The 25,424-nt window shown below is 51.1% G+C and overlaps 3 protein-coding genes and 1 long non-coding RNA gene across 7 annotated transcripts; 2 read left to right on the plus strand and 2 right to left on the minus strand.

Annotated features, from left to right (window-relative positions):
• The first annotated feature begins 10 nt into the window (after positions 1-10).
• On the plus strand, positions 11-7,142 carry COG8 (component of oligomeric golgi complex 8). The gene is made up of 5 exons (XM_029213517.1): positions 11-507; positions 1,766-1,973; positions 2,754-3,581; positions 5,690-5,858; positions 6,639-7,142. The coding sequence occupies exons 1-5, from the start codon at positions 11-13 to the stop codon at positions 6,914-6,916; spliced, it is 1,980 nt and encodes a 659-aa protein (XP_029069350.1). The 3' UTR covers positions 6,917-7,142.
• Positions 3,850-6,788, minus strand: LOC114890020. The gene is made up of 3 exons (XR_003792196.1): positions 6,575-6,788; positions 5,660-5,853; positions 3,850-5,485 (listed from the first exon to the last, which is right to left on the minus strand). It is a non-coding gene; the product is annotated as an uncharacterized LOC114890020 (long non-coding RNA).
• A 52-nt stretch (positions 7,143-7,194) lies between the features above and the next one.
• PDF (peptide deformylase, mitochondrial) lies at positions 7,195-8,839 on the plus strand. Its single transcript, XM_029213522.1, has 2 exons — positions 7,195-7,866; positions 8,649-8,839. The coding sequence occupies exons 1-2, from the start codon at positions 7,272-7,274 to the stop codon at positions 8,804-8,806; spliced, it is 753 nt and encodes a 250-aa protein (XP_029069355.1). The 5' UTR covers positions 7,195-7,271; the 3' UTR covers positions 8,807-8,839.
• Positions 8,728-22,727, minus strand: VPS4A (vacuolar protein sorting 4 homolog A). Of its 4 annotated transcripts, XR_003792194.1 has the most exons (13): positions 22,523-22,727; positions 18,949-19,060; positions 18,701-18,848; positions 17,381-17,442; positions 17,164-17,283; positions 16,397-16,553; positions 15,674-15,822; positions 15,229-15,310; positions 14,789-15,008; positions 13,600-13,740; positions 12,985-13,114; positions 9,435-9,546; positions 9,207-9,303 (listed from the first exon to the last, which is right to left on the minus strand). XR_003792194.1 is itself a non-coding variant. In XM_029213520.1 (12 exons), exons 1-11 carry the CDS (start codon positions 22,541-22,543, stop codon positions 13,013-13,015), a joined length of 1,314 nt encoding a protein of 437 aa, XP_029069353.1. In that variant the 5' UTR covers positions 22,544-22,727; the 3' UTR covers positions 8,728-9,546; positions 12,985-13,012. The 4 variants fall into 4 exon arrangements, 3 of the variants coding, with proteins under 3 accessions (XP_029069353.1, XP_029069352.1, XP_029069354.1); XM_029213520.1 differs by having other exon boundaries at positions 8,728-9,546; XM_029213519.1 differs by lacking the exons at positions 9,207-9,303; positions 9,435-9,546 and having other exon boundaries at positions 12,251-13,114.
• Positions 22,728-25,424: the final 2,697 nt, after the last annotated feature.

Genomic DNA, 25,424 nt, shown 5'->3' on the forward strand with positions numbered 1-25,424 from the left:
AGCGGGCCTGATGAGAAACCATAGAGACCGGAAGTACGCCCCGGCTGCTTTCGATTCTACGGAGTCAGCGCCCTCGCTGAGCGGGAGGGGAAGTGACGCTGCTGCTGAGAAGATGGCGGCGACAGCGACTCTCCCGCTCTCGACTACGGCCTCGGCCACAGCGACGGCCACCGCGGCTGCTCTCGGGGAGGTGGAGGATGAAGGGCTCCTGGCGTCGCTGTTCCGGGACCGCTTCCCGGAGGCCCAGTGGCGGGAGCGGCCCGACGTGGGCCGCTACCTCAGGGAGTTGAGCGGCTCGGGGCTGGAACGGCTGCGGCGCGAGCCCGACCGCCTGGCCGAGGAGCGAGCGCAGCTGCTGCAGCAGACGCGCGACTTGGCCTTCGCCAACTACAAGACCTTCATCCGCGGCGCTGAGTGCACCGAGCGCATCCACCGCCTCTTTGGCGACGTGGAGGAGTCGCTTGGCCGCCTGCTCGACCGCTTGCCCAGCTTCCAACAGAGCTGCAGGTGCGGCGGGTCCGGTGCTAAAGGGGCTTTTAATACCTGTAATCGCTATCATTTACGACGATAGAAATAGCTAACACTTAGATAGCGCTTACCATATGCCAGGTTCTCCTCTGAGCATTTCATTAATCCATTTAAACTGCACAGCAGCCTTCAAGGTAGGTATTGTTATTTGCATTTTGCGTATGAGGAAGTTAAGACACAGAGGTTAGTGACCGTCCCAGGGCACAGCTAGTAAGTTTCGAAGTCAGAATTGGAACCCAGCAGCACGTCCCTCTCTCACAGGGCTGTTGTGAGCACTAAATAAAGAGAATCCATGCAAAGCACTTATCATTGGGTCTGACATAATTAATACTCTACAATTGTCAGCTTAATATATGTGCATATTTATGTAAACCTATACACACAACACAAACACACAACACACATGTACACACAACAGCTTGGACCAGAGGTCATCTGCTCTAAACCGTTCATTGATAGGAGGCTGACAAGGAAATCCTCCCGTTTGGGGACAGTAAAAATCATCATCCAAAAAAAAAAAATCTTCCTTTTTGACCCATATTCTCCCTCCCTCGACCCTCAATCGATTATCCCTAATTCTGCCTTCCAGTCTTTCGTGATAAAAGTTTAAGTTTTCTTTTGAGTCTTTGCATATTTGAGAATAGCTTTCATACTCTTCCAATCCCTTAGAATAGATGGAGGGCTTCACAAAGCAGGTGTCTGCAGTTACCGAGAAGAAATGGAGACTGTAGCAGGAACTGAGGTAGGACCATAGCATAGGAGATTAAGAGGCTGAGGGAACTTGGGGGTAAGGCTGTAGTTCTAGGCTAGTCAGGGCATTATGAAAATAATAAGAATAGCTGTTATTAAAGGAACATTTACTCCATGTCAGGTCCTATGTTAAATGCTTTATACACATCATCTCATTTAATCCTCACATCCTTATGAGGTGGGTCCTGTTACTATTTTACCAATGAAGAAACAGTTCAGAGAGCGTAAGTACCTTGCTACAGCTTGTTAAGTGGCAGATCTGGGTTCACATCTTTTTATCACTTATTAGTTGTGTGATCTTGGACAAGTTGCTTAAAATCTCTGGGATTAAAATTTCAAGGGTAAAAGTACTTATCTAATGGGGTTGGTGCGAAGATTAAATCAGATAAATCAGCCCAGTGCTCAGTTCATAGTAAGTGCTTGGTATTTGTAGCGAAGACTTGGATGCAGAGCAGTGAACCACCAATGTACTCCTGATTGTTACTAGGAATTTTGTGAAAGAGGCTGAGGAGATCAGCTCCAATCGCCGAATGAACACCCTGACTCTAAACCGGCACACGGAAATCCTGGAAATCCTGGAGATCCCTCAGCTCATGGACACCTGTGTCCGGAACAGCTATTATGAAGAGGCCCTGGAGCTTGCAGCCTACGTACGCCGACTGGAAAGGAAATACTCCTCCATCCCTGTCATCCAGGTAGCCAACTTGCCCAGAGAGGACTCAAGCTGATGTTCTTGTGATCAGTAATTCTGTGGTCATCACTGACCCTTTAGGCAGAAACCTTAGGGAAACTCCTTGCATTTTTCACATCAGTTTCTGCAAGGCAGGCAGGCTTGATCATAAAACGTACATTCATTATTCAGTCAGCTGATAAATATTAATCATGTGCCAGGCATTGATCTAGATGCTGGGGGTACAATGTGAACAAAGACAAGGCCTTGGCTCTCATAAGCTGCTAGTTGGCAAATAAATAAATAATATCCTTTCAGATAGTGCTAAGTATCTTAACAAAGTAAACCAGGGAATGGGGCAGGAGGCTAAGGTGGGTTACTCTAGGTAGAGTGGTCAGGAAAGGCTCTTCTGGTGAGATAACATTTAAGCTGAGACCCAGATGACGAGAAGGAGCCAGCCACATGAAGATGTGGGGGGAGAGCCAACCAGAAAGTGGTACGAACAAGTATAGCAGGCTAAGGAGGGAAGAAGTTGGAGTGTTTGAAGTGTAAAGATAGCCATTCTGGCTGGATTGCAGTGAGCAAGGGGAGAGCATTAGGAAGCAGGTGAGGGCAGAACCAGGCAGGGCCCGTAGGCCGCAGTGAACCAAACCTTTGCTGGTGAACCTGTATGCATCAGTTTTAGGAAATCTACTTCGTATGTCAGGACGGCAGTGGGAATGTTGGTCTGCAGTATTCAGGGTTAGTGGAATGGGTTCCAGGGAGTGTCTTTCCCAGCGTGGTGACTCACCCCCTGTGTCGTCAGGGCATTGTAAATGAAGTGCGCCAGTCCACGCAGCTGATGCTGAGCCAGCTGATCCAACAACTGAGGACGAACATCCAGCTCCCTGCCTGCCTCCGTGTCATTGGCTTCTTACGGCAAATGGATGTCTTCACCGAGGCTGAGTTGAGGGTCAAGTTTCTTCAGGCCCGAGATGCTTGGCTCCGTTCTATCCTGACTGCCATCCCCAGCGATGATCCCTATTTCCACATCACGAAAACCATCGAGGCCTGCCGTGTCCATCTGTTCGATATTATCACCCAGTACCGTGCCATCTTCTCAGACGAGGACCCGTTGCTGCCCCCTGCCATGGGCGAGCACACCGTGAATGAGAGTGCCATCTTCCATGGCTGGGTGCTGCAGAAAGTCTCACAATTCCTGCAGGTGCTGGAGACTGACCTTAACCGAGGGATAGGCAGCCGTCTGGACTCTCTGCTGGGCCAGTGCATGTACTTTGGACTGTCTTTTAGCCGGGTAGGGGCTGATTTCCGGGGTCAGTTAGCTCCTGTTTTCCAGCGAGTGGCTATCAGCACTTTCCAGAAAGCAATTCAGGAAACGGTCGAGAAGTTCCAAGATGAAATGAACTCCTACACCCTCATCTCAACTCCAGCCATCCTGAGCAGCAGTAACCTGCCTGCTGCTGTTCCAGTCACTCAGCCGGGGACCCTGCAGCCGCCCATGGTGCTCTTAGACTTCCCACCCCTTGCCTGCTTCCTCAACAATATTCTGGTCGCCTTCAATGATCTGCGCCTCTGCTGCCCCATGGCCCTGGCACAGGATGTGACTGCGGCCCTGGAAGACGCCCTTGCCAAGGTGAGCACATACTGTTGGCTCTCTTCTGGGGCCTCCTTTAGTAACAGGTGGCCAGACTTTTGTAATAAACCAGTCTGTGTGACAGTGGTGCCTGCTGACTTCGGTTTAGTGTGGTTTTAGAGGTTTGTCTGGTTGAAAAGGTCTGGTTAGTCTCCTTTCATGAAGTGTCTCACCTGTAGTAATGGTTCAGTAATATATTGATTTTCTATTGCTGCATAACAAACTCACACAAACATAGCAGCTTAAAACAATACACATTTATCATGTCTGTTTCTGTCGGTCAGGAGTCCAGGCACAGCCTAAATGGGTTGGTCCTCTGCTCACAAGGTTGCAATCAAGGTGTTGGCCAGGCTGTGGACTCATCTGGAGCTCAGGGTCCCCTCCTTTCAAGCTCACTCACAGTGGCAGATTTCTGTTCCTTACAGTTGTAGGACTGAGGCCCTCAACTCCTAGAGACCAACCCACTCCATAGGCAGTTCAGTGTGGCTTTTTGATTCTTCAAAGCCAATGGGAGAGCATCTCTCCTTGCTAAGTCTCCTTTAGAGGAGTCCTCAACCCTCTTTTAAGAGGCTCATCTAATTAGGGTAGGCCCACCCAGGATAACCTCCCTTTTCATTAATTCAATCAGCCGGTTAGGGACGTTAATTAAAACGGCCAAATCCTTCACCTTCGCCATATTTTGTGGGTTAGAAACAAGTCACAGATTCTGCCTGCACTCAAGGGGAGGAGATTACACAAAGGAGTGGATACCAGGGGGCGGGGATTACAAGAGCCATATTAGAATTCTGCCTAATAAAAGTAATACTACCAATATTGCTAATATCCGAGTATGGTGCATTTTTACACATTAAGTCTTTAGATATTGGGTGTTTCTTATAATTGACGACATCTTACAGTTGCTGTCAGCCAGGTGGCAGTTGTGATGTGGTTGTATAAAATCTTTCTGTTGATGTCCTCCTGTAAGAAAGAGCAAGGAGGGCTTCCCTGGTGGTGCAGTGGTTGAGAGTCTGCCTGCCAACACAGGGGACACGGGTTCATGCCCCGGTCCGGGAAGATCCCACATGCCACGGAGCAGCTGGGCCCGTGAGCCATGGCCGCTGAGCCTGCGCGTCCGGAGCCTGTGCTCTGCAATGGGAGAGGCCACAACAGTGAGAGGCCCGTGTACCGCAAAAAAAAAAAAAAAAAAAGAGCAAGGAAGCATGAGCAATGAAGCTTTTTAGGGTCAGTGAAATTCAGATAATAGTAATTAGCTAATGTTCATCTAGAGCTTACTTCATGCCACGTAATTTATCATACTTTACACATATTAAAACCTAATTCTCACAACCCTGTCAGGTTAGGTCCTGTTGCTGGCCCTACTTTATAGATGAGGGAACTCAGGCACAGAGGGCATGGGGTGCTTAAGTAATCACTTAGAGGCCACAGAACCAGTGAGTGGGACAGCTGGAGTTTGAGCCCAGAACGTCTGGCACCAGAGTCTATGTTCGTTATTTATTTATTTATTTGTTTGTTTGGCCGTGCCTCTTGGCTTGTGACCAGAGATTGAACCTGAGCCCTCGGCAGTGAAAGCACAGAGCTCTAACCACTGGACTAACAGGGAATTCCCCAGAGTTTATGTTCTTAACCCTGTCACTGTGACCCTGCCTGTAATGTCAGCTAGGCTGTTATTTGTATGTGGAACTTCTTCTCCAGCTCTATTTTTTCCTCCTTTACAATTTTCTAGTAGTTCTAGCATTGTGGAACTTCAGAGGCCTTACTCAGTAGAAGCCTTTTATAGTGTTGCTTCATCTTCCTGGATCCACCATAGGTCTGGTCCATCTCCCATGGAAACCAAAAGCAATGTATTCTGTGTATAATTTCATGATGCTCCTCCACTGGAACTGGAAACTGCACTAGTAATAAAACTAGTTGGATAAGAAATACATCAGTGAAGTGACAGAATTGTGAAGATTGACCACAATTGTGAATTTAAACAAGATAATAATATCATGTACGGTTTGGAACAACTTTCTTCATGAAAACTTGAGGGGTGCACATTTGTACCTAGTTTTATACACTGCTGATGGTGATAGACTAACCCGGTGATTGATGGTGCCCTTGTCTCTTAGGTAACAAAAGTAATCTTGGCCTTCCATCGTGCCGAAGAGGCTGCCTTCAGCAGTGGGGAGCAAGAGCTGTTCGTCCAGTTCTGCACTGTCTTCCTGGAAGACCTCGTTCCTTATTTAAATCGCTGTCTCCAAGTCCTTTTTCCTCCAGCTCAGATGGCACAGACCTTAGGTAAAAGAAGGGAAAAGATTCTTAAAACTATTTTATTGACATAATTCACATACTAAATAATTCACCTATTTGTAAAATTCAAGGTTTTTAGTAAGTGTACACAGGTGTGCAACCGTTACTACCATCTAGTTTTAGAAAGATCCCCGGTGTTCATTTGTGGTCATTCCCCAATCTTGCCCTTAGGCCCTGGCAGCCACTAATCCTTCTGTTGCAGTAGATTTGCCCTTTCTGGACATTTCTTATCAACAGAATCATACATTATGTTTATATCTAGCTAAGTGGAAGAAGCCAGTCACAAAAGAACCACATAATGTATGATTCCATTGACATTAAATGTTTACAGATGGTGTTTTTAAAATATTTTTTAGAATTTACCTTCCCTTCCCTATGCCCCCTCTCTCTCTGCCTGTGAAGGGGGTGTGGGAGGCACAATTTGGAGGCACCAAAGGGTAGTGGGCCAGTGATCCCACCAGCAGAGTGGCTGCTCTCTGCTCCCCCAGCTTTTCCTTGGGCCTGTCCAGGGAAGCTAGTGCCTGCTGAGGCTCTCCTGGTGCTTTTTTTCTCCATCCGTCCTGCACTGTGCTGTTCCCATTACTTTCAAAGTCTGGCTTTACCGCATAGGTGCCTGTCCCATATCACAAAGGTGATTTTTACTGTATTGAAATATGGTAACTGTGTTCGTTACTTCCAATAAGTGTTTGTTTTTGTTTTTTTACCTGTGACACATAATTAAATTCATTAAACGCTTTTTCCACTTCTATTCTTTACCATCTGGGCCAGGCATTCCACCCACTCAGCTCTCCAAGTACGGAAACCTGGGGCATGTGAACGTCAGCGTCGTCCAGGAGCCTCTGGCCTTTATCCTGCCAAAGAGAGAGATGGCCTTCTGTCTAGACGACAAGGCGCTAGTCCCCGAGGTCACAGCTCCAGCGCCAGAACCCCCAGCCGAGGGGCCAGTCCTCGAACCTGTCACCCCGGCTTTCCCTGACGGGGGGCAACAGGAGGTGGGATCCGTGGGACCGCCGCAGGCAGCCGACGAGCCTAGTGCAGGCACTTGACAGGTGCCCCCTGCGCCTGGGCCGGTGCGGCGGGTACCGGGGCCCCGGAGCCCGAGGGGCTTACTGCAGCGCCCGGTGGGAACGGGAGTTGCCGCGTGTGGGAGAGGCTGCGAAGGCATAATTAACGGGAGAACCTCCTGGATATTCTTGTAAATGCTTGATTAAACTATCAGAAAAGGAATTAAATAATAAAGCTGGTGGACGCCACCCAGAGGCAGGCTGCGAAGTGTGAGCGGCGCCGGCGTTCCCGGAAGGCCCGCGGGAACTGCACTTCCCGGAGTCCCTGGGGGCGGGAGCTTCGGCTACGGGGGCCGGCGAGGGACGCGTGCGGGCGGGTGGCTAGGATTCACGCGCCATGGGTCAGCTGGGGGCTGGGCTGCTGCTGCGGTGGCTGCGGGCGCGTGGTTGCGTGAGGCCGGCCTTGCAGTGGGGAGAGCGGGTAGCGGGCGGCGGCGCCCGGGCCTGCAGCTCCAGGCACCCCCCGGATGGCCTCGAGGGCCCGGCGCGCCGGCGCTCCTACTGGCGCTACGTGCGGCGTCTGGTGCAGGGAGCGCCGGAGCCGCCGTACCCGCGCGTGTGCCAGGTCGGGGACCCGGCGCTGCGGGCCGTGGCGGCCCCGGTAGAGCCGGCACAGCTGGCGGGACCCGAGCTGCAGCAGCTGGTGCAGCGGCTGGTGCAGGTGATGCGGCGCCGCCGCTGCGTGGGCTTGAGTGCGCCGCAGCTCGGAGTGCCGCTGCAGGTGCTGGCGGTCGAGTTCCCCGAGGCGCTCTTCCGCGCGTGCGCGCCGCGCGTGCGCGAGGCCCGTCAGATGGAAACCTTCCCCCTGCGCGTGTTCGTGAACCCCAGCCTGCGTGTGCTGGACAGCCGCCTGGTCACCTTTCCCGAGGGCTGCGAGAGCATCAGCGGCTTCCTGGCCTGCGTGCCCCGCTTCCAGGCGGTGCAGATCTCAGGTGCGGGGCGGTGGGGTCCCTGGGGCGGATAGGTAAATGCGTGCTCCCCTTTAACCTGCGGAGGCGGCGGCCTCGGATCCCACGAAACGGTTTCCGTAAAGTTCCAGTTAAAGCGTAGACATGTTGATGGCTGATCAGCGGAACCTACCTACCCACGAGCAGACCCTGGAGTGGACAAAATTCAGGACTGACGCAATGCGATGGGGCAGGAGGCGCCTGTGAGAGCAGAGCCAGCTCAAGTGGGGCACAGGGTTGGGGGGTTGGGGTTTGGGAGGGTGGCCTGATTCCCCTGTTAGCTCACACCACATCCTCTGCCCTGTCACTCACCTTGTGCCTGTTTCTCTGTCTCACACACACACACACACTCTTTCTTCTGCGCCAATTAGATCTGTCACGTGGAACGGGAGAAGTAGAACCCAGCTTTGCCTAACCCAAAGTGATAAGCCATTACCTGTCATACCACAGGATGTTTTGCAGAGTCTGATTCTTTGCTGGGGTTGGGATGATTGTTCCTCTTGAGCAAGTCACTTGGGAAGATCATTTCTCATTTCAGCCCCATAGCGAACCCAGCAACCTACTCGTCAAGAGTTGGGAACCAGGCTGAATACTTGGTAAGAGGCAGAGTTCAGACTTCTTTTCTAGGAAGCATAGGGGCTGCCGTCTGCATTCCCTTCTGATACTGCCTCTTGTAAATAGGAACAGCCAGGGGCAAGGAAAGGCTAAGTAGGTTGAGAATGATGCAGTTCAGCATGTCCTCACCCAGGCTGTACCTTCCTTTTCAGGGATGGACCCCGGAGGAGAGCAGGTGGTGTGGCAGGCCAGTGGGTGGGCAGCCCGCATCATCCAGCATGAGATGGACCACTTGCAGGGCTGCCTGTTCATTGACAAAATGGACAGCAAGACATTTACAAACATCCATTGGATGGAGGTGAATGACTAAAGCTTTCCTGCTGCATCTGAGGACCCTGAAAACCAAGACACAAACATTTTGGCTTTAAGCTGGGCATGTCTTACCTGGCATCCCCTTGGTATTGGCTCTGCTCCGACAGAAAACAATGGCCTGTCAAAGCATGCCTTCCTGAGTTGGAGGAAGATGTTAATGTTTGCCCTGAAATGAGCTATGGACAATGTATTGCCTTCAACTTGAGAAGAAAAATAACTCCCCTGAAGGAGTGGACATTTCCTGGCAATTTTGTATGGAGATAAAGATGGGGCAGGGGCAAGTAAATAGCCACTCTCAGTAGACATGATTTCAGAAGAGCTGTATCATCTGTTCCCAAAGCCAAGATTAGATAATATAGTCCCCAAACACCTGAAAGCTGTGTTTTAAAATGTGGATTAAGGCTGTGGTTGATCGTCTTCACCAAATTCTTACATTTACAAAGGGCTCAAGTGTGTTACCTGCATAGTCTCCATTTGTTTTGGATACCAGTTTGCCTGTGGAAGTAAAACACAGGACAGAATGTCCCCAGTTCAATGACAATATTAACGTAACTGAGTATTCATACATTTTAACAGGTTCAGATACAGTTTAGGTCTCCAGCTTTTGCTTTCCACCTTTAACAGACCTGGGGAAGACTTTTCTGCTGAGATCTCTTAGGCAGCTGGTACTTGGCTCATTCTTTGGATGGAGGCCATGGAGCAGGGCTGGGGGAGGGGTGATATAGGTTTCCCCACGATCTGAAAGAAGAGTGTTCTGATGAAACCTTTCCTAAGCTGAAATAGCATAAATTAAAGAAGCAGTTACCTTAGGACACATCTTGCTAACAGATGCACAAAATAAATGGAGATAAAGCACAGATTGTCACAGATACAGTTCAAAACTGTGGTGGCTTGATGCTGAGAGCAGCTCCCAGGTAAGGAGCTTGACGGTGCCACTCTGGCAGCTCTGAGTGCGTGCTGCTTCTATAATGGCTCACTGCAAAACAAAAGCTGAATGCTGTTTCAGCTTTCACCTTTTTCGTAGAAGTGAAAATCCTCTTCAAATTTCTTTCCATTAGTGAAAACAGGTACTAATATAGGTCTTTCATAAAAGCAAAGCAGTGTAAAGTGAAGTTACAAAAAGTGGGGGATGCCTGTAGTTGAGAAGGAGCAAAGAGCCTCTTCCTGTCACAATTAGGGCAGAAACAGAAAGCAGAACTTGTGCTTCCTCGTCAGCACACTTATTCTGAAAAAAATAAATTAGCATGATGGTGACCAGTGTTTTAGCTTTAAGATTCTGTCACAGCTTTGTCAAGAGGTTAAGGAACTCATTTCTTTTGATACTTGTCTTACCTCATTTTTATGTTGAGTTTTGCCATGCAGGTACTCTTACCAAAGTCCTCAAAATCCAAGTACCCATAGAGTAAGAAGTCCAGTAAGTTGTTTAGAGAAAATGTGTTTTAAACAGTAGTTAATTAAATGACCCCAGGAAAGACCCATTTTCCCCCATGGCTTTCTCTAAACAGCCAAGCCTGGGGGCCTGTGAGGCCAAGCAAAAGGGAACTGGCTCTCTGTGCATCACACTTCAGAAAGAAACAGGGCCCAGCACTGCCCTGAGGTGAGGACAGAGACTCAGCCACCTGGGAATCTGTAGTGAGCTCTCACGTATACTGAAAACACGTATCCTTAGGAAAGTTAGAATTCAGTGAGCCTCCTTTCTATTGGACACTGTTCAGAAGCTCCTGCAGGATGGCATCAGAACATTCTGAAGATTCCTTACAGGCTCTGCGGTTAACAGTCCTTAGTAATGCCTTTGTAATGCAGATCGGTAGTATTTGCCTGAAGCTTCCTGAATCAAGGCCTAAAAGTAAATGATTGCCCAGGGTGGACTGTGGAGAAAGCCTGAGACTACGCTGCTGACAATATATGAAATTTACTGTTGTAACCAAATCCACATACAAGGAAGGATATGATCAACTGGCCCAAGACACTACAACCCAAAGACAACAAATTCTTGCATTTACAAGAGAGAAAATCTCTCCCACCTTGGCCAGAGATTATCAGCTGCAAAACCACACAGATCAGCACCTTGAGCTAATAAAAGTTGTAGAAGTCAATCAACTTCCACAGCGAAAATCAGTGTAGGCAGAAGGCTTAGAACAGAATTCCCAGGTAGGGAGGAAGTGAATTTCAGAGCAAGCGCTTAGGGAAGGAAATTCCTCTGCACATATTAGCCACATTGAGCATAGCCACCGTGCCAGCCTCAGTAGTGAACAGAACATTCATTTGCCCTGTTACTGGTGGTAGAGAGATAAATGGAAAGGCAGGGCAGCTGTGAAAGCTGTGACTAGAGCTGTGAGGATGAACCACAGCAGTCCTACAGTTTCTGCTAACCCCTGTGACTTGCCAAGGTGTTCAAGCAGTAGAAATAAGGAAGCAGGTTAAGAGAAAAAAAAAAAAGGCAAGAGCCTTCTGATTTAAGTAAAGGTAACCAGACACAACTAACTAAAATGAAGCAGTACAAGGAGGGGGTGGTTTATAGACCAGCAATTGGCGGCTGAAGGCACATAACTAATCAAGAATATAATAGGGGAGCTCCTGAGTGAGTGACAAAGATCCCAGCCACAGTGACATCTGGAGGTCAGGCCTGCTGATCCACCAGCACTGGAGAGGAACACTGGGCCTAAGCCTTCAAGGAACCAAGCAAAAGTTAAACACCACAGTGCAAAGCTAACAAGATCAAGAGGGGCCACATAATCAGCTCTGGACCATTCTGGTTGAAGATACAGAGGAAGAATGCTAGGTTTTGGAGTGGGAGGAGAGCTACAGCAACCAGATGCCAGGCTGCTTCTGCTGCCCCTCAGACAGCACTTCCAGGGCTGCTAGCTCTGGAGCCTTGGCTGTCTCACTATCAGGAGTCACAGATTCAAATGGCCCTAGGGGCTGAACAGGAAATGCAAAGGAGTGAGGCAGTCCAGGTGGGGACGCGTGAGCTGGAGACCACAGTCCTCCTATGAACAAGAAAGGCCCTGCTCAGCTGCAGCTGATAGGCTGCCTCATGGGGATTCAGGTCCAGCGTTCCCTAAACTACTGTTTCAGAAGCCAGAGATCTAAATTTTTATGTCAACCTGACTTTAAATATTGGCAGCAGACCAAACCAAAGCACAACTGCAGGCCACGTCTGGCCCACAGGCTTCCCAGTTTGCAGCCCCTGATCTGTAGGCTGAACAACAAGAATCGCCCAAGTCCCTTAAACACCCCCACCGCACTTCTGAGGCCTTGGGGGAAGAAAGGCCTCGTGAACCTGACTGGAGAACAGGCCCGGAAACTGCAGCAGCTGGTGATGTTCCTGTTTACTTGCTACTCCACTGAAAAGGGAGCAGACCCCAGAGGATCTTTCTAGTAGAAGCAAGGGTGGCCTTCAAAGAGCCCCAGACAAGAGTCAAAGATGAGATCACTCAGGTGGCTCAAGAAAGGAAAAGGATTTATTAGCCCCTTTCCAGGACAGGGACCCGGGGGCAGTGGCCGGGTTCAGTGTTCTCACATTCAGAGGGAAGAAAAGGCAGCAGGGAAACCCGACTGACTGCCTTCACTCATTCTCATCTATACAGCTTTGTGCTCACAAAAACCATCCTCTTCTCCTGCAGGGAGGACACAGGGCCCGGAGGGAGAGAATGGCTTGGCTTTACTCTTGGCCTTTACAGACAGAGCCGGGGCTGGGGACCCAGGGCATCAGCCATTCTGTTCATATGGAGCAAAACTTGGGTCTGGAAGGGATGGGCAGCGGGGCTCTGGCCAGCCATTCCGAAGGTCTGCTGCACCAAGCCCGAAGCACGGGCTGCTTCCGCTCCTTGACGCTTCAGGCAGATCTTAACTTTATTTATAAACAAGACGAAAATCCAAGCAGCATTAATTTAGGGGAACAAAAAATGGTTTAAAAAAAAAAACATGGAGGGGCAGGACAAGGAGGTGGTGAGCATCCAGAAGAGGAGGAGGAGGAAGCAGGAAGAGCCAGAATTCCACTGGGTGCCGAATGTGCTTCTGCGTCTCCGCGGCCGGGGAGGCCCTTCCTTCCTGCTCCCCCAGCTGATGGCCAGACAGCAGAGGGGATGCTGTAGTGACTTTAGGACAAGCCCTGGAGCCCTGTCTGGCCACTGCCATGGGGAGTACCATGGATTGACCCCAATCAACTCCCACCTTCACCATCACGCATGTGAAGAAGGTTTTAACTCTCCTGTCCAAAGTCCTCTGAGAATTTCTTCACTTTCAGGAGGTCATCTGCATTCACGGTGGGCCGAGTGGTGGCCAAAGACCGGAGCATGTCCGACTGCAAAGACAAGTGCTTGTGGGTGAGGGAGGCTGGGCTCCAGGGCCTCAGCCTGCCTTAGTCTCAACCCCATGCAGTCCAGGGTGGGAAGAGCCCTGCCGCCGAGGTCACGCCCCAGCCCCTAATGCAGAACTCCCGTTGCCTGGTTTCTGCCTGAAGGCCTCCTGGGGTAGGGACGCTCCCCTCCTGAGGCAGCTCATGTCATTTCCAGATGGCCTACTTCCGGTTGAGAGAATCTAAGTTCCCATTGTTTCTTAACTCATGTGAGAAGCTCTTTTCCAACTGCACGCCCACCACACCAGGCCCAATGGCAAACACTTGCCTCACAGAACAGGCAAGACCAGGATAAGGAGAGGCCAAGAACAGTCAGATGAGAGGCTGCCTATGCAACTGCACCAAATCAAACCATGCTGACAGACATTTACTGGTTCCTTCTGTGTACAAAACAAGCTCTGTGTAGTCCTCTCTCCCAGCTGGCCACTTACCATGCAAACCACAGGCTCTAAGAGTTTGTCACTGGGGACATCCATCCAAGTCATTTCCATGGCCCCTGGGTCCCCTGGTGAGCATGGGGTCAGAAGGTCGTCGATCATAATGCTAGGGTTGGTACGGGAAGGGCCACAGACCTGAAACCAAACAGGAGTTTGACTGGCTGGAGGGGTTGCCCCATGGCATTTGGGGAAGGGGCGGGACGATTCAGGTTTCTGAGTCCTGAGCAGAAGGTAATAGCATGGTATGAACAAATGCCTGGGTTTCTAGATCATCAGTCTGATCTGACTGATGGGCTCCTTCAAACCCTTGGGCTGGGCAGTCAGTGTGGCTTCAAGTCTGATTTCAGAGGTTCGTGATCAGCATGCTATTCCAGCTACTATTCTCTGGAATCTCAATCTGTGGCCCAAATGCCTAGAAAGCTTCCTCTTCCTCATCAACTCCATCAAATCTCACAAGTGCAGTGACATCAAAATGTTTTTCCAACCGAAGGCTGCGTGCTCCATCGGCAACATCTCCCCAAATATCCCCAAGGCTCAATCCCTCCCGTCATTCAACTCTTGACTCAGTGTCACCCAGTGTGGCATATCCTTTAAAAGTGAAACCTACCCACACCCCCTCCAAACCTCAGAAACACCAGACCTCCCTCCCCGGCTCCGTCTTCCCCTCATTACCCTCTAAGAAATGAGTCTTTGTTTGTTGTCTGTCTCCCCCACTAGAAATGAGGCTCCTGTAGGGCAGGGATTTTTGTCTGCTGTGGTCACAAGTGTCTCCCCAACACCTAGAACAGTGCCAAGCACACAGTAGGACCCTCGGCGACACCTGACAAACATCTGCTGTGTGAATGGAGTTCCTCTTCATGGTGTGTGATTTTGCACCCACTGCTTTCAGACATGCAGCAGGGTCTACCACGCGCATCAGCACAGTGCTGACGGCAGGGGTGGCAGAGGTGACAGTCACGGTGCCCTGTCCTCTAGCATCACACAATCTGAGATGGTCGCCCTCCAGCCAGAACTGCAGGGGAGGTGGAAGCAGGTGTAACCCCAGCCCCTGGAGTCAGAGAGTTCACCATGCACTTACCCTTGGCTCCCCAGGAGACCCAAAATGTGTCACCCAAGCAGCCAGAAAGCCAATATCCCCTTTCCTGTCGACACTTTCTAAGCAATTCCTTGCTGGCCCACTCACCTTTTTGAAGTGTGTCGCTGACTGTACTTTCCTCACGGGCTGCATGAGGGAATCCCGCACGATGATGCTGATGTCTGCGCCCGAGTAGCCTTCCGTCTTCCGGGCCAGCTCGTGGATGTTGGCGTCTGTGAGGTTGTGAGGAGTGCTCCCCAGATGCAACCGGAACATCTGGGCACGGGCAGCCTCCTCCGGCAATGGGATATAAATTCGCTTTTCAAACCTAGAGAGACAAGCACATGGCACGACTTGAGAGCGGATGGCGGGATGGTCTCAATGGAGAGGCTCGGGGGGCCCTCCAGAAGCCGGCTTCACTAAGGGCTCTGCAGACACGGAGAAGCCGCCAGAGAAACGGGGTCAGGCTGCACCCCCTGCTGCCAGCAGCAGGTTGACCACGGCTAGAGACAGATCTTGGCCCCTGGCTCCTACTGGGGAACACTCACCTCCTTCTAATGGCTGAATCCAAAACCCACGGGATGTTTGTGGCACCAAGTACCAGAGTCCCATCATTGTTATTCCCCACCCCTGTGGAGAAAGGGAAACACAGACGCCAACTCAACACCTGCAAGGATCAGTCAGAACCTGTGAGAAGGACCTCAGGGACTTTGCGTCCTGAACGGGAGCTGTTCCTGTGACACCACCGTCAGGAACCCGGCTGGCTTTAGTTGGGTGAAGAGCCCTACAGCCCTGCCTGCCTTGGGAGGGGCGGAGAGGTGGCCAGCCAAGGCTGCAGTAACCTCTCCTCAATGAGAAGGAGCTAAGAATTGCTTCTCTGATATCCCCTCCACTGAAAGGACAGTCAGATCCAGCCACAGCTAAATAATGACGCCCTAGGCTGGCTTTAGGGGGGGACGAGAACCAGGGAGGGGACCCGGGACTGGCACACACCCTGCATCTGGACCAGGAACTCCGTTTTGATCCTTCGGGCGGCCTCACTCTCATTTTCGTTGCGGGATCCGCAGAGCGAATCCACCTCGTCAATGAAGATGATGGAGGGCTTGTGTTGCCTGGCCAGCTCAAACAGGTTCTTGACTAGCCTGTGAGGGTGAGACACGGGGTTGGGATCCAGACACCTGCACACATGCCCAGCCGGGGTCCCAGGCACCACCTCTCCTCTTGCCCTTCCCTCGGAGAGGCTGAGACGACAGAAAAAATAGTGGTAACAGATCCTCTGGCAGCACTGCACTGAGAGGAAGAGCAAGCCTTGGCAACAACTTCAAATCCTGGCAGCCCCGTTCATTAGCTCTGGTCTGAGGACAAGTCACTTCCCTTCCTCTCCGCCTCAGTTTGATCATCTGCAAAATGGGAGCCGGTGTGGGGATAAGTTAACTGTATAAAGTCCCCAACAGAGAACACTCAGCTGAAACCCAGTTACTGTGAGCGCCTTTCCCTTCCCTTCATGAGGACTTATGGCTCCCAAGTTCCCTTCCAGTCTCCGTTGGCTCTGTGAGGACCGTGTCCCACCTGACGAGCTAGCAAGATACCCCTCTCCCAGCTACTCTTCCCGGCCATCACAGCGGCTCCTCTGGGAGGTGATTCCAAGGGCAGGGAAGCTGGACCACGAGCAGCTGCCAGGGCTGCCAGGAGAGTGGAGCCTGGCGGCTGACTTACTTCTCACTCTCCCCCAACCACTTAGACATCAAGTCTGAGGAGGACACAGAGAAGAAGGTAGAGTTGTTGGCCTCCGTTGCCACTGCTTTGGCCAAGTAGGATTTCCCTGTGCCAGGGGGTCCGAAGAGCAGTATTCCCCGCCAAGGGGTACGCTTGCCTATGAGAAAGAATGAACTCAAGTGAGCTTCTTCCTGACTGGGGAAAGGGAACAGAAAAAAGCAGAGGGGCCTCAGTCATGGTAAACACAGAAATGAAAAGTTCTACATGACAACTTTGCTCTAGGAGCAAAGGAGCAAAGGGAACTAAATCACCTGCCGAGGGCTTGATCCTAGCCCTGGCTCATGACCCCCAGGACCTGGCAAAGTGACACTGGCTGGCACTGGTTCCTGACCCTGCCTACCACTGAGATGGTCAAGTCAAAGTTTTAGCCACAAAAGTGTTTCTGACACTGAAGAGAAGCCAAGGAGTAGATGACTGTGATGAGCAGCCCCTGGGCCCTTGCCTGCTAAGGGCAAAAGGGAGCCAAGTCACCATCTGCCACCTGGACACCTTCATAATGGGGGCCCTCAGCTGGTGGCCTCAGAAGTCTGATTTTTCTTTTTTTTTTTTTTGGCCACGCCACGCGGCTTGCAGGATGTTAGTTCCCCGACCAGGGACTGACCCGAGACCACAGCAGTGACAGCACAGAGTCCTAACTACTGGACCGCCAGGGAATTCCCAGAAGCCTGATATTTTTGCATCTGGGCCTAAAGTGGCTCAACTCTTACCTGTGAACAAGTGTGGGAATTTAATTGGCAAAATGACAGCTTCTTTGAGGGCCTCCTTGGCCCCCTCCAGCCCGGCCACGTCATTCCACCGAATGTTGGGCTTCTCCATCACGACAGCACCTGCAAGATGAGGGCAGAGCCTTCGACCTGGAGCCCAACTCACCAGGGGCTCCTTGCCACGTCCCCCTCCCATCACCACAGGCCTCAAGCCTCTTACCCATCAGCTGTTCTTGCAATTTCTTTTTCTCTGGATTATCCCCTTCACTGTCACTATCGCTGCTGGGAAAGGAGACAGAAGATGACAGGCTGGAGCAAGAGGCAGTTGGCAAGGGGGCTCTCAGAGCAAGGCCAGCCTGGTGCTAAAAAGATGCTTTCCCTGCTCAACAGTGGTGAGAGACCCACAGACAGGCACCTCAGGGACGTCGGGGCCACACATCATCAGCACTCCCCTCTGGATCCTCCAGGATCCACTCTCATAACCCACCCTCGCTTCTTCGTCAAGGACATAAGAATCGTGGCATGTGTCCTCTCTAGAAGGCTGGTGAGGGACCTGTGCTTTGGCTGGACTTCAAGAGCAGCCAGGCAAGCACTTGGAGCTGTTACTGGCCTTTCATAGGGACTCAAAACAGGACAGCAAGTGGCTGTGCCTCCAGGGCCAATCCCTATTCGGACATAAGTAACTTGCCATCCTTAAAACTCTTCCAGCCCTCCTGAAGGTGCTTGCCCTCCTGCCCCTACCTCAGTGTGTCTCGCACTCTGGGCAGTCTAAGCACAGGCGTGTCCTCTCCGTCCAGAAGCAGGGCCTCCCACTCTGGGGAGGCAGCTGACACACCACCTTCCTCTCTCCTACTCCCCAGCTGGGCACCCTCCCCTCACCTCCAGGACACCACTGGCCTTTGTGCTCAAAACACAGATGGGAGGTGACAGGCTGTAGAGGGAACACGGCTTTAAAGTCAGAAACAGAGGCCCCGGGTGTGGGTCCAGACTCCATCAAGTACCAGCTCTGTGGCCATCCCTGAACCTCTCTGAGTCTGCTGCCATATCTGTCAAATGAAGATGAGAATAACAGCAGCTGACATTTATTCGATCCTTACTGCGCTCCAAGCCCTCTTCTCAGGGCCTTACCCGCATCGTCTCATTTGCTCCTTAGAGCAACACTAGGAGGGAAGTCTCACTACCTTCCTCCTCCTACAGATGAGGAACGTGCAGGCCCAGGAGGGTCATGGCACTTGTCCAAGGTCACACGGCTAGGAAGTGGCAGAGCTGGGCTAGATCCTCAGAGTCTGGCTCCCCACCTTGCCCACAGCTTTTCCATACAGATCCAATGAGATGATGTATTGATAAGTGGAAGTTTCCTGTAAAGTGCCTGACGAAGGCAGCTGCAGGCATTATCACTATTATGAATAGAATTTCCCAAAAGGAAGGTGCCGGGAAAGTCCACGGCAGCATCAGCACAAAGACGACGGCGACACAGGAAACAGACACCTGTTCGTGGGGGCTTTGGTCCCCACCAGGTCCTCCGCTCCTCCGTACTCACCCCTTGCTCTCGCTCTGGTTCTCTTTGACTGGCTTCTTGCCATGCTTCTCTTTATTTCGTAAATAATCCTTCAGCTTCTCTGCCCGGTCTAGGTACTGCATGCACTTGGCTCGAATGCTCTCCTTGGCTTTGTCGCTGTGTGCCTCATCTGCAAAGAGGAACCACGTAGGGGCCCCTGCGAGCCCCCGTGTGCCCGCCCTCCTCTCGCAGGGGCTCTGCGGCTGGGGAGGACCCCACGTGGGACTCACATTTGATAGCGTGCAGGAAATACTCCACAGCATGCTGGTAGAGCCGGAGGGCCTCCTCGTAGTTCTTGGCTTTATCCTCTTCTGTGGCTTTTGTCACCAGATCAATGGCTTTCTGGAAAGGCAAAACATATAACCCAGTGCTTCCCAAGAGATCCAGAAAGCCCCTGGGTTCCAGGCAGCAGGAATACACTATTAAGAGATATTGCCAGGCCCGGGACTCTGTCAGTCACAGACCTTTATGTTGGCCTACTTGTCCAACATCAACTAGAAAGGCCCTGAAAGGAAGCTTTAAAAGACAGCCGTTCCTTTTCACAATACACTCATACAGTTAAAAGCAACCTCCTTCTCAGTCAAGCAGAAGCCTGATCATGTATCTCAGGTTAGGGCTCAAAGGGAGAGTTCACTTTCTATTTCACAGCTTTGGGGGAAAGGGAAATAGACCTGGACTGAGAGCCTGCAACAGGGCAAACCTCAGAACCAACTGATTGCTGTATGGTTCAGCGTGGAGGCCAGAAACCGCCCTTGACCTCATGGGCCAGAGAGGAGCCAGCCAGCTAGGAAAGTCCTCCACCGACCCAAGAGTTTTATGAGATGGACTTAAAGGGATCTCTGCTTCTTTCTACTGGCCCAACTCACTTCTCTAGGCTGAAAAGAGAAGATAGTTTCCCTAAAGTTGAGACCTAGGGAAGGGATGCTTAGACGTGTGATTCAATACACCAGTAGATCCAGGAAGAAAAGTGTGTGCTTACTCCAGAGGCATATATGAGCTGCCAGTGGAGGGGAGCGATCCTCTGGAACCTCCTAAGAACTCTGTGAGAGCCTCTGTAAACCTTTAAACCCTGTAGGCCTGTACTCTGCCCTGAACTTAAAGCATGCTGGATCTTTCAGGCAGCTGCCCCACGACTACATATCCAGTTTTAGAAACCACAGCTTTACCAACCTGGGAAGCACTACCAGAATTATCCTCTGCAGGCTGATAGAGCACTAGATACCAGGCAGGCAGAACCCACTGTATACACACAGTTCCATCCACAGTGAACAATAAGCCTCCTGACCAGCTCTTGGCAGGGCCTGGGCATCTGTGCAGCCCTTTCTCATCTGAAAATAAGAAGTCTCAGAAAGACACAGGGAGTGCTACAGAACAAACAGACTGGGATAGATTAGGCCAGGCTGATGTAAAACAAACTCACCAGGTTGAAGAGATGAGGAAAGGTGAGTGTTGGCTACTGTTTTCAAGCTTCAGCTCCCTACAATACTTTCAAATAGATAATGGCTAGGCACCCTGAACCTTCCTGCATAATTAGTTTAACCACAAGCTTCACGTGTCTACTCTCCTCCACGAGGCCCTTCCTCCAGATAGACATGAAAGGGGTGCCCCCATCACCAGTGGCTTCTAGTTTCCAGAACACACACCCCCAGTTCCTTGGACTTTTCCACTCTATACACTTTGCTTGGGTCTGTCCTTTTGAAAGGGGGGTTCAGAACAATACTCGAGGTATGCTCTGCCTCTCACATGGCAAGGCAGGCCCATCCCCTCCCTCCTTCTAGATACTCTATTAATTATTGCACCTCAGAGTATATTCGGTTGTTCTGGCAACCATAAAGAGTTTTTCACATACAAGAGGACTGAATTGCAACTTGGAGACGAACAGTTTTGCATAACAGCATGGAAAGGTGACAAATAAAACTACCAGCCCTGCTGAATCTCTGCTAACAGGTGTGCCAAAGGATGAGGATGGAAGAAAAGGGTAACAAAGATGTGCTAACAGAGGAGGTGGCAAACTTTCTGTAAAGGACCAGAATGTAAATATTTTAGACTTTCCTGCCATACAATCTCTGTTGCAACTACTCAACTCTGCCTTTGTAGCCCCAAAGCAGCCACAGACAATATGTAAACGAATGAGCAGAGATGTGTTCCAATAAAACTTTATTTATAGATACTGAAATTTGAATTTCATGATTTTCACATATCATGAAATATCCCTTTTTTCAGACACTTAAAAACGTAAAAACCGGGTTTCCCTGGTGGCGCAGTGGCTGCGAGTCCGCCTGCCGATGCAGGGTATGCGGGTTCGTGCCCCGGTCCGGGAGGATCCCACATGCCGCGGAGCAGCTGGGCCCGTGAGCCATGGCCGCTGAGCCTGCGCGTCCGGAACCTGTGCTCCGCAGCGGGAGAGGCCACAACAGTGAGAGGCCCGCGTACCGCAAAAAAAAAAAACAAAACAAAACGTAAAAACCTAGGACACGATGTTAAGTGAATGAAGCCAGTCGCACTGGACCACATATTATATAATTCCATTTATATGAAATACCCGGAATACGGAAATGCATAGGGACAGAGAGTAGATTAGTGTTTGCCTAGGGTTAGGGGAAATAGAGGGATCAGGGGGGTGATGAAAGTGTTCTAAAAGTGATTGTGGTGATGGTTGCACAACTATGAATATACTAAAAGGACTGAACTGCATACTTTAAATAGGTGAATTGTATGGCATGTGAGTTATATCTTAATAAAGCTGTTCTTCTAAAAAAAGGAAAAAACATTCTTATCTCACAAGCCCAATAAAAACTGGGCAGGTGAGATCTGCAGGCCATGTCTGTCGACCCGTGTGATAACAGCTTCTGCTGGTGGATGGTGGGGCTTGGCTTTGGACTCCAGCAAATTCCTGGCTTAGTACCCCACTGTATTCCACGCCTGTTCCTCTCTTTTTGTCCACCTGGAGTAACCATCCCTCCTCCACCTCCAGTTACCTGCATGCCCCCCCATCCTTTGACCACCCAGCCAAATGCCTCTTCTTCCATGACCTCTTGCCTAACTCCCCCAAGCACTGTGTCTGTCATCACTTAATGAGCACTTAGTATGTAACCGACACTGTGTTAAGAATGCTTTACCTGACCTACTCAATCTAGAACCACTATCACAACAACCCTATACAGGGTATTACCCCACTTTACTGAAGGAAAACCCGAGATTCCAAGATCAGCTAACGAGCGCCCAAGGTCACATGCTAGTGAGTGGCAGAGCCGAGATTCAAGCTCAGGTCTGAGGCAAAACAGTTTCTGTTTTCCGGCCCAGCATATGCCGGCAGCACCTGGAGAATGGGTCAGTCATGCATCCAGGTGGCGCCACCCCAGCACCACCCGACGCGATCTAGGGAATGAATGAAGGGTCTTTGGCCGAGAAGAGGAAATCGGAGACCGTGGAAGGAGCGGGGGTTTGTTCGAAGGGAAGCAGGAGGAGGAGGAGGGGAAGCCAGCGGCCCGACCGCGGGCCCAAGCTTCCCGGGTGTCGCTTGTGAGGCCCGGGTGAGGCTGATCCCCAGGGCAGTCCCGGGGCGCCGGCTACATGTAGCGGCCTCGGGGCTCTGCACGGCCGAGGGAGCCGGGCGTTCTGGACGAGAGGCGACCCTCGGCTCCGAGCGCGAGAAAAGAGAAACGGGCGGAGGCGACGACAGGGCGACGGGGCGGGGGCGCGAGGCCGGGGCTCCGAGGAGGCCGCCCGCCTGCCCGCTCGCAGGCCCCGCCGCGCCTCCTTCGGCCTCCTCAAGCCGGGCCGGGCCGCGCCGCGCCGAGGTACCTGGAGGGTTGACGTTGTCATTTCATCTCCTGGGTCCGCCCCACACCCCGCGGCGCTGCTTGCAGCCTCGGTCCGGCCCCGAGAGCCGAGGAGCTGGTTCGGCGCGGGGACCGCGGCGCGTCGGCGCTGGGCGCGGGCAGGGTGGCCGCTCGCAGGGCAGCCGCTAGCAGGGCAGCTGAGTCCGAGGGCAAGCGAGTAGCGCGGCCCAGAGCGGTCGGGCCCGAGCCGCGCGGCTGCCCCCCGACGGTCACGACCGGCACTGCAGGAGCCGCTCCCCGCCGTGGCTGTGGGACTAGGGCCCGGACGGGGTAAGGGGCGTGTCGGGGGTGGGGTGGGGCGGGACTGGGGGCCCGAGGGGGCGGGGCCAGAAGCAGAGCGGAATGGAATCCTCAAGTCCTGGATCCCACTTTGAATAAAACAGCACCTATAGGGCAGTTTTTACTCGCACAATAAGCCTGACTTCCCAGAGCTTTGGGTTCCTGATGTTTAATAGGGTATAATAATAATTAGTATCTACCTTGTCTGCCTTTCGGAGAAAATGAATGAGCTAGCTAATGTAAACAGTGTACCCCACACTGGGGCTCAGTCCCTGGTAACGGGTTATTATGAGGCCGGTGGCGCTGTCTGAAGCCAATTCTGTTTTGCTTTATACTACTTTTCTCCTTAGGAAAGTGATTTTCTTAGGCCTCCAAAGCTGGGGGCTCTACCCAGGTGAACTTAGGCAGAACAGATTGGTTGTTCACATTCATTGAGTTCAGCATGTTTAAAAAACCAATAGGAAGGATCTAGTAAAGAAAGCTAGCCAACGGAAATAGGACCAAAGCCTAGGTGGGTGGATTGGCTGCAGACATTACAGTGGAAGCAGAGAAGATAGTTGCCTACCTAGGCTGGCCAGAAGGTAACAAGAAGTTAGGAGAGTACCTTTGGATGGACTCTGTTTTCTTGGTGAATTAGAAGGAAAGAGAATCTGCTGAGAGAGAGGGAGAGAAGGTAGAAGGCCTGGGGTGTGAGGAGAGTAAGGATGGTTTGAAATCATTTCAAGTGAACTGTGTTAAGGGCAAACCTGGTAAAGGGTGGCAACTTCCATAAATGTATAGAGATGACAATTTGCTTTGGATTTTTCTCCCCGGTACTCGGCCGCTCGAGTGCGGGTTCCTCCATGAGGCTGCCTTGAAGATAGAGCATCAAGGGAATTCACAGGTTTGGTGAGTGTGGTACTACAATGGAATCAGAGCCAGGTAAGGTGGGAAGTGAATAGGGAGAAAGTAAAAGTGTCAGTGGACTAATTGAGGACTCCAAAGATTGAAGGATAGTCACAGTGGGAACACACTGGAGAGGGATGCTTCAGTTTTTAATTTTGGAAATGGCTCTGTTTCAGGTATAACACAGTCGAGGGGCTACCATGGGAGCTGGAGGATGGGTGACATGGAGCGAAAGGGACCATCATCACACACGGGGAGTTCAAGGAACCAAAAGGCCCGGTGCTGAGCATCCCTGTGGACACTGGAGTCAGGATAATGGCAGGAGTGGCAGGACAAGGCCTTTGAGGAGTCTGGGTGAGATGAGGAGGCAGACACCCTCCAAATCATGGCTTCTCAGCTTCTACCCTGAAACACTGCTCTTTTAGACACTGATGGCTGAGTGGAGAGGCTTTCATTTGATGTCTGGCACCAATGATGTTATGTTATAGTCACTATGCTTTTGCATCATTGAGAGCACAGGGCTGGGGCTTTTCCAGGGGCCTGGCACAAGACAGATACTCAGTATCTGCTGGAAGAACTAATAATTAACTAAAGATTAATAAGCAAACAAAAGAGAGGGACCTAACGGGTGGATAAGCGTGAAACAGAAACTGAGAACATATTAACTCCACTTATTTGATAAGCTGTTCCAGATGGAAGACAGAATTAAAATGAAAAGTCCCTACAATTAGAGAAGTTTGTATTAGCCTGCTAAGGCTGCCATAACAAGATACCACAGGGTGGCTTAAACAATAGAAATATATTTTCTCACAGTTCTGTAGGCTAGAAGTTCAAGATCAAGGTGCTAGCAGGGTTGGTTGGTTTCTTCTGAGGCCTCTTTTCTAGGCTTGCACATGGCCACGCTTTTGCTGTGTCCTCAAGAGTTTGTTCACATAAGCCATGGTATCTCTTTTTCACATTTCCTCTTCTTATAAGGATACCAGTCAGATTGGATTAGGGTCCATCTTAATGGGATCATTTTAACTGGATCACCTCTTTAAAGGCTCTATTTCCAAATACCTTCTGAGGCGCTGAGGGTAGGGCTCAATGTATGAATTTTGGTGGGATACAGTTCAGCCCATAGCAAGGGCTGGCGGGGTTGAGTTCCACTGGCTGTGTTCATCTTCCCTTTGTTCTGCCTACTCTGCTCTGACCTCTTGCTTAGCTTGTCTTGCGTGAGCCTGCTGTCCAGACACTGCTTTACAAGGCAGAGCTTCCGGGAGGAAGCCGCGCCTCCTAGAGGAACTTCTGTCCTTCCGATGGGAAACCAGAACTCCTCCCCGTCCCACTGGATCACTGGTCGTTGACTTTCTTCTAGGATGCTAGCTTGAAAACAGGCTCTGAGGACACCTCAGTTCTGCAGTGGTGTTGCCATTGCTGGGGTGGAGGTGTGAATGGAGGAAGGAAAGGGGGAATAAAGGCACTAAATCTAAGTTATTTGTGGGCTGGCACATGGAGCACGTTTAGGCTTGATTCTGAATCAGATCAATAACTTCATGTTCTTTTTCACTAGAGCAGAAATCAGATTCTCAGCTCCCACATTTTAGGTAGAAAGTCATTGACTTGCAAATGCCCAATTCCATTTGCTCTTTTTATTTTTAAGTAGTTGATTTACAATGTTGTGATAGTTTCAGGTGTACAGCAAAGTGATTCAGATATAT

This window comes from Monodon monoceros, unplaced genomic scaffold (assembly GCF_005190385.1).
Source record: "Monodon monoceros isolate NGI ecotype Baffin Bay Population unplaced genomic scaffold, NGI_Narwhal_1 Super_Scaffold_10, whole genome shotgun sequence".
Classification (NCBI taxonomy): Eukaryota; Metazoa; Chordata; class Mammalia; order Artiodactyla; family Monodontidae; genus Monodon; species Monodon monoceros.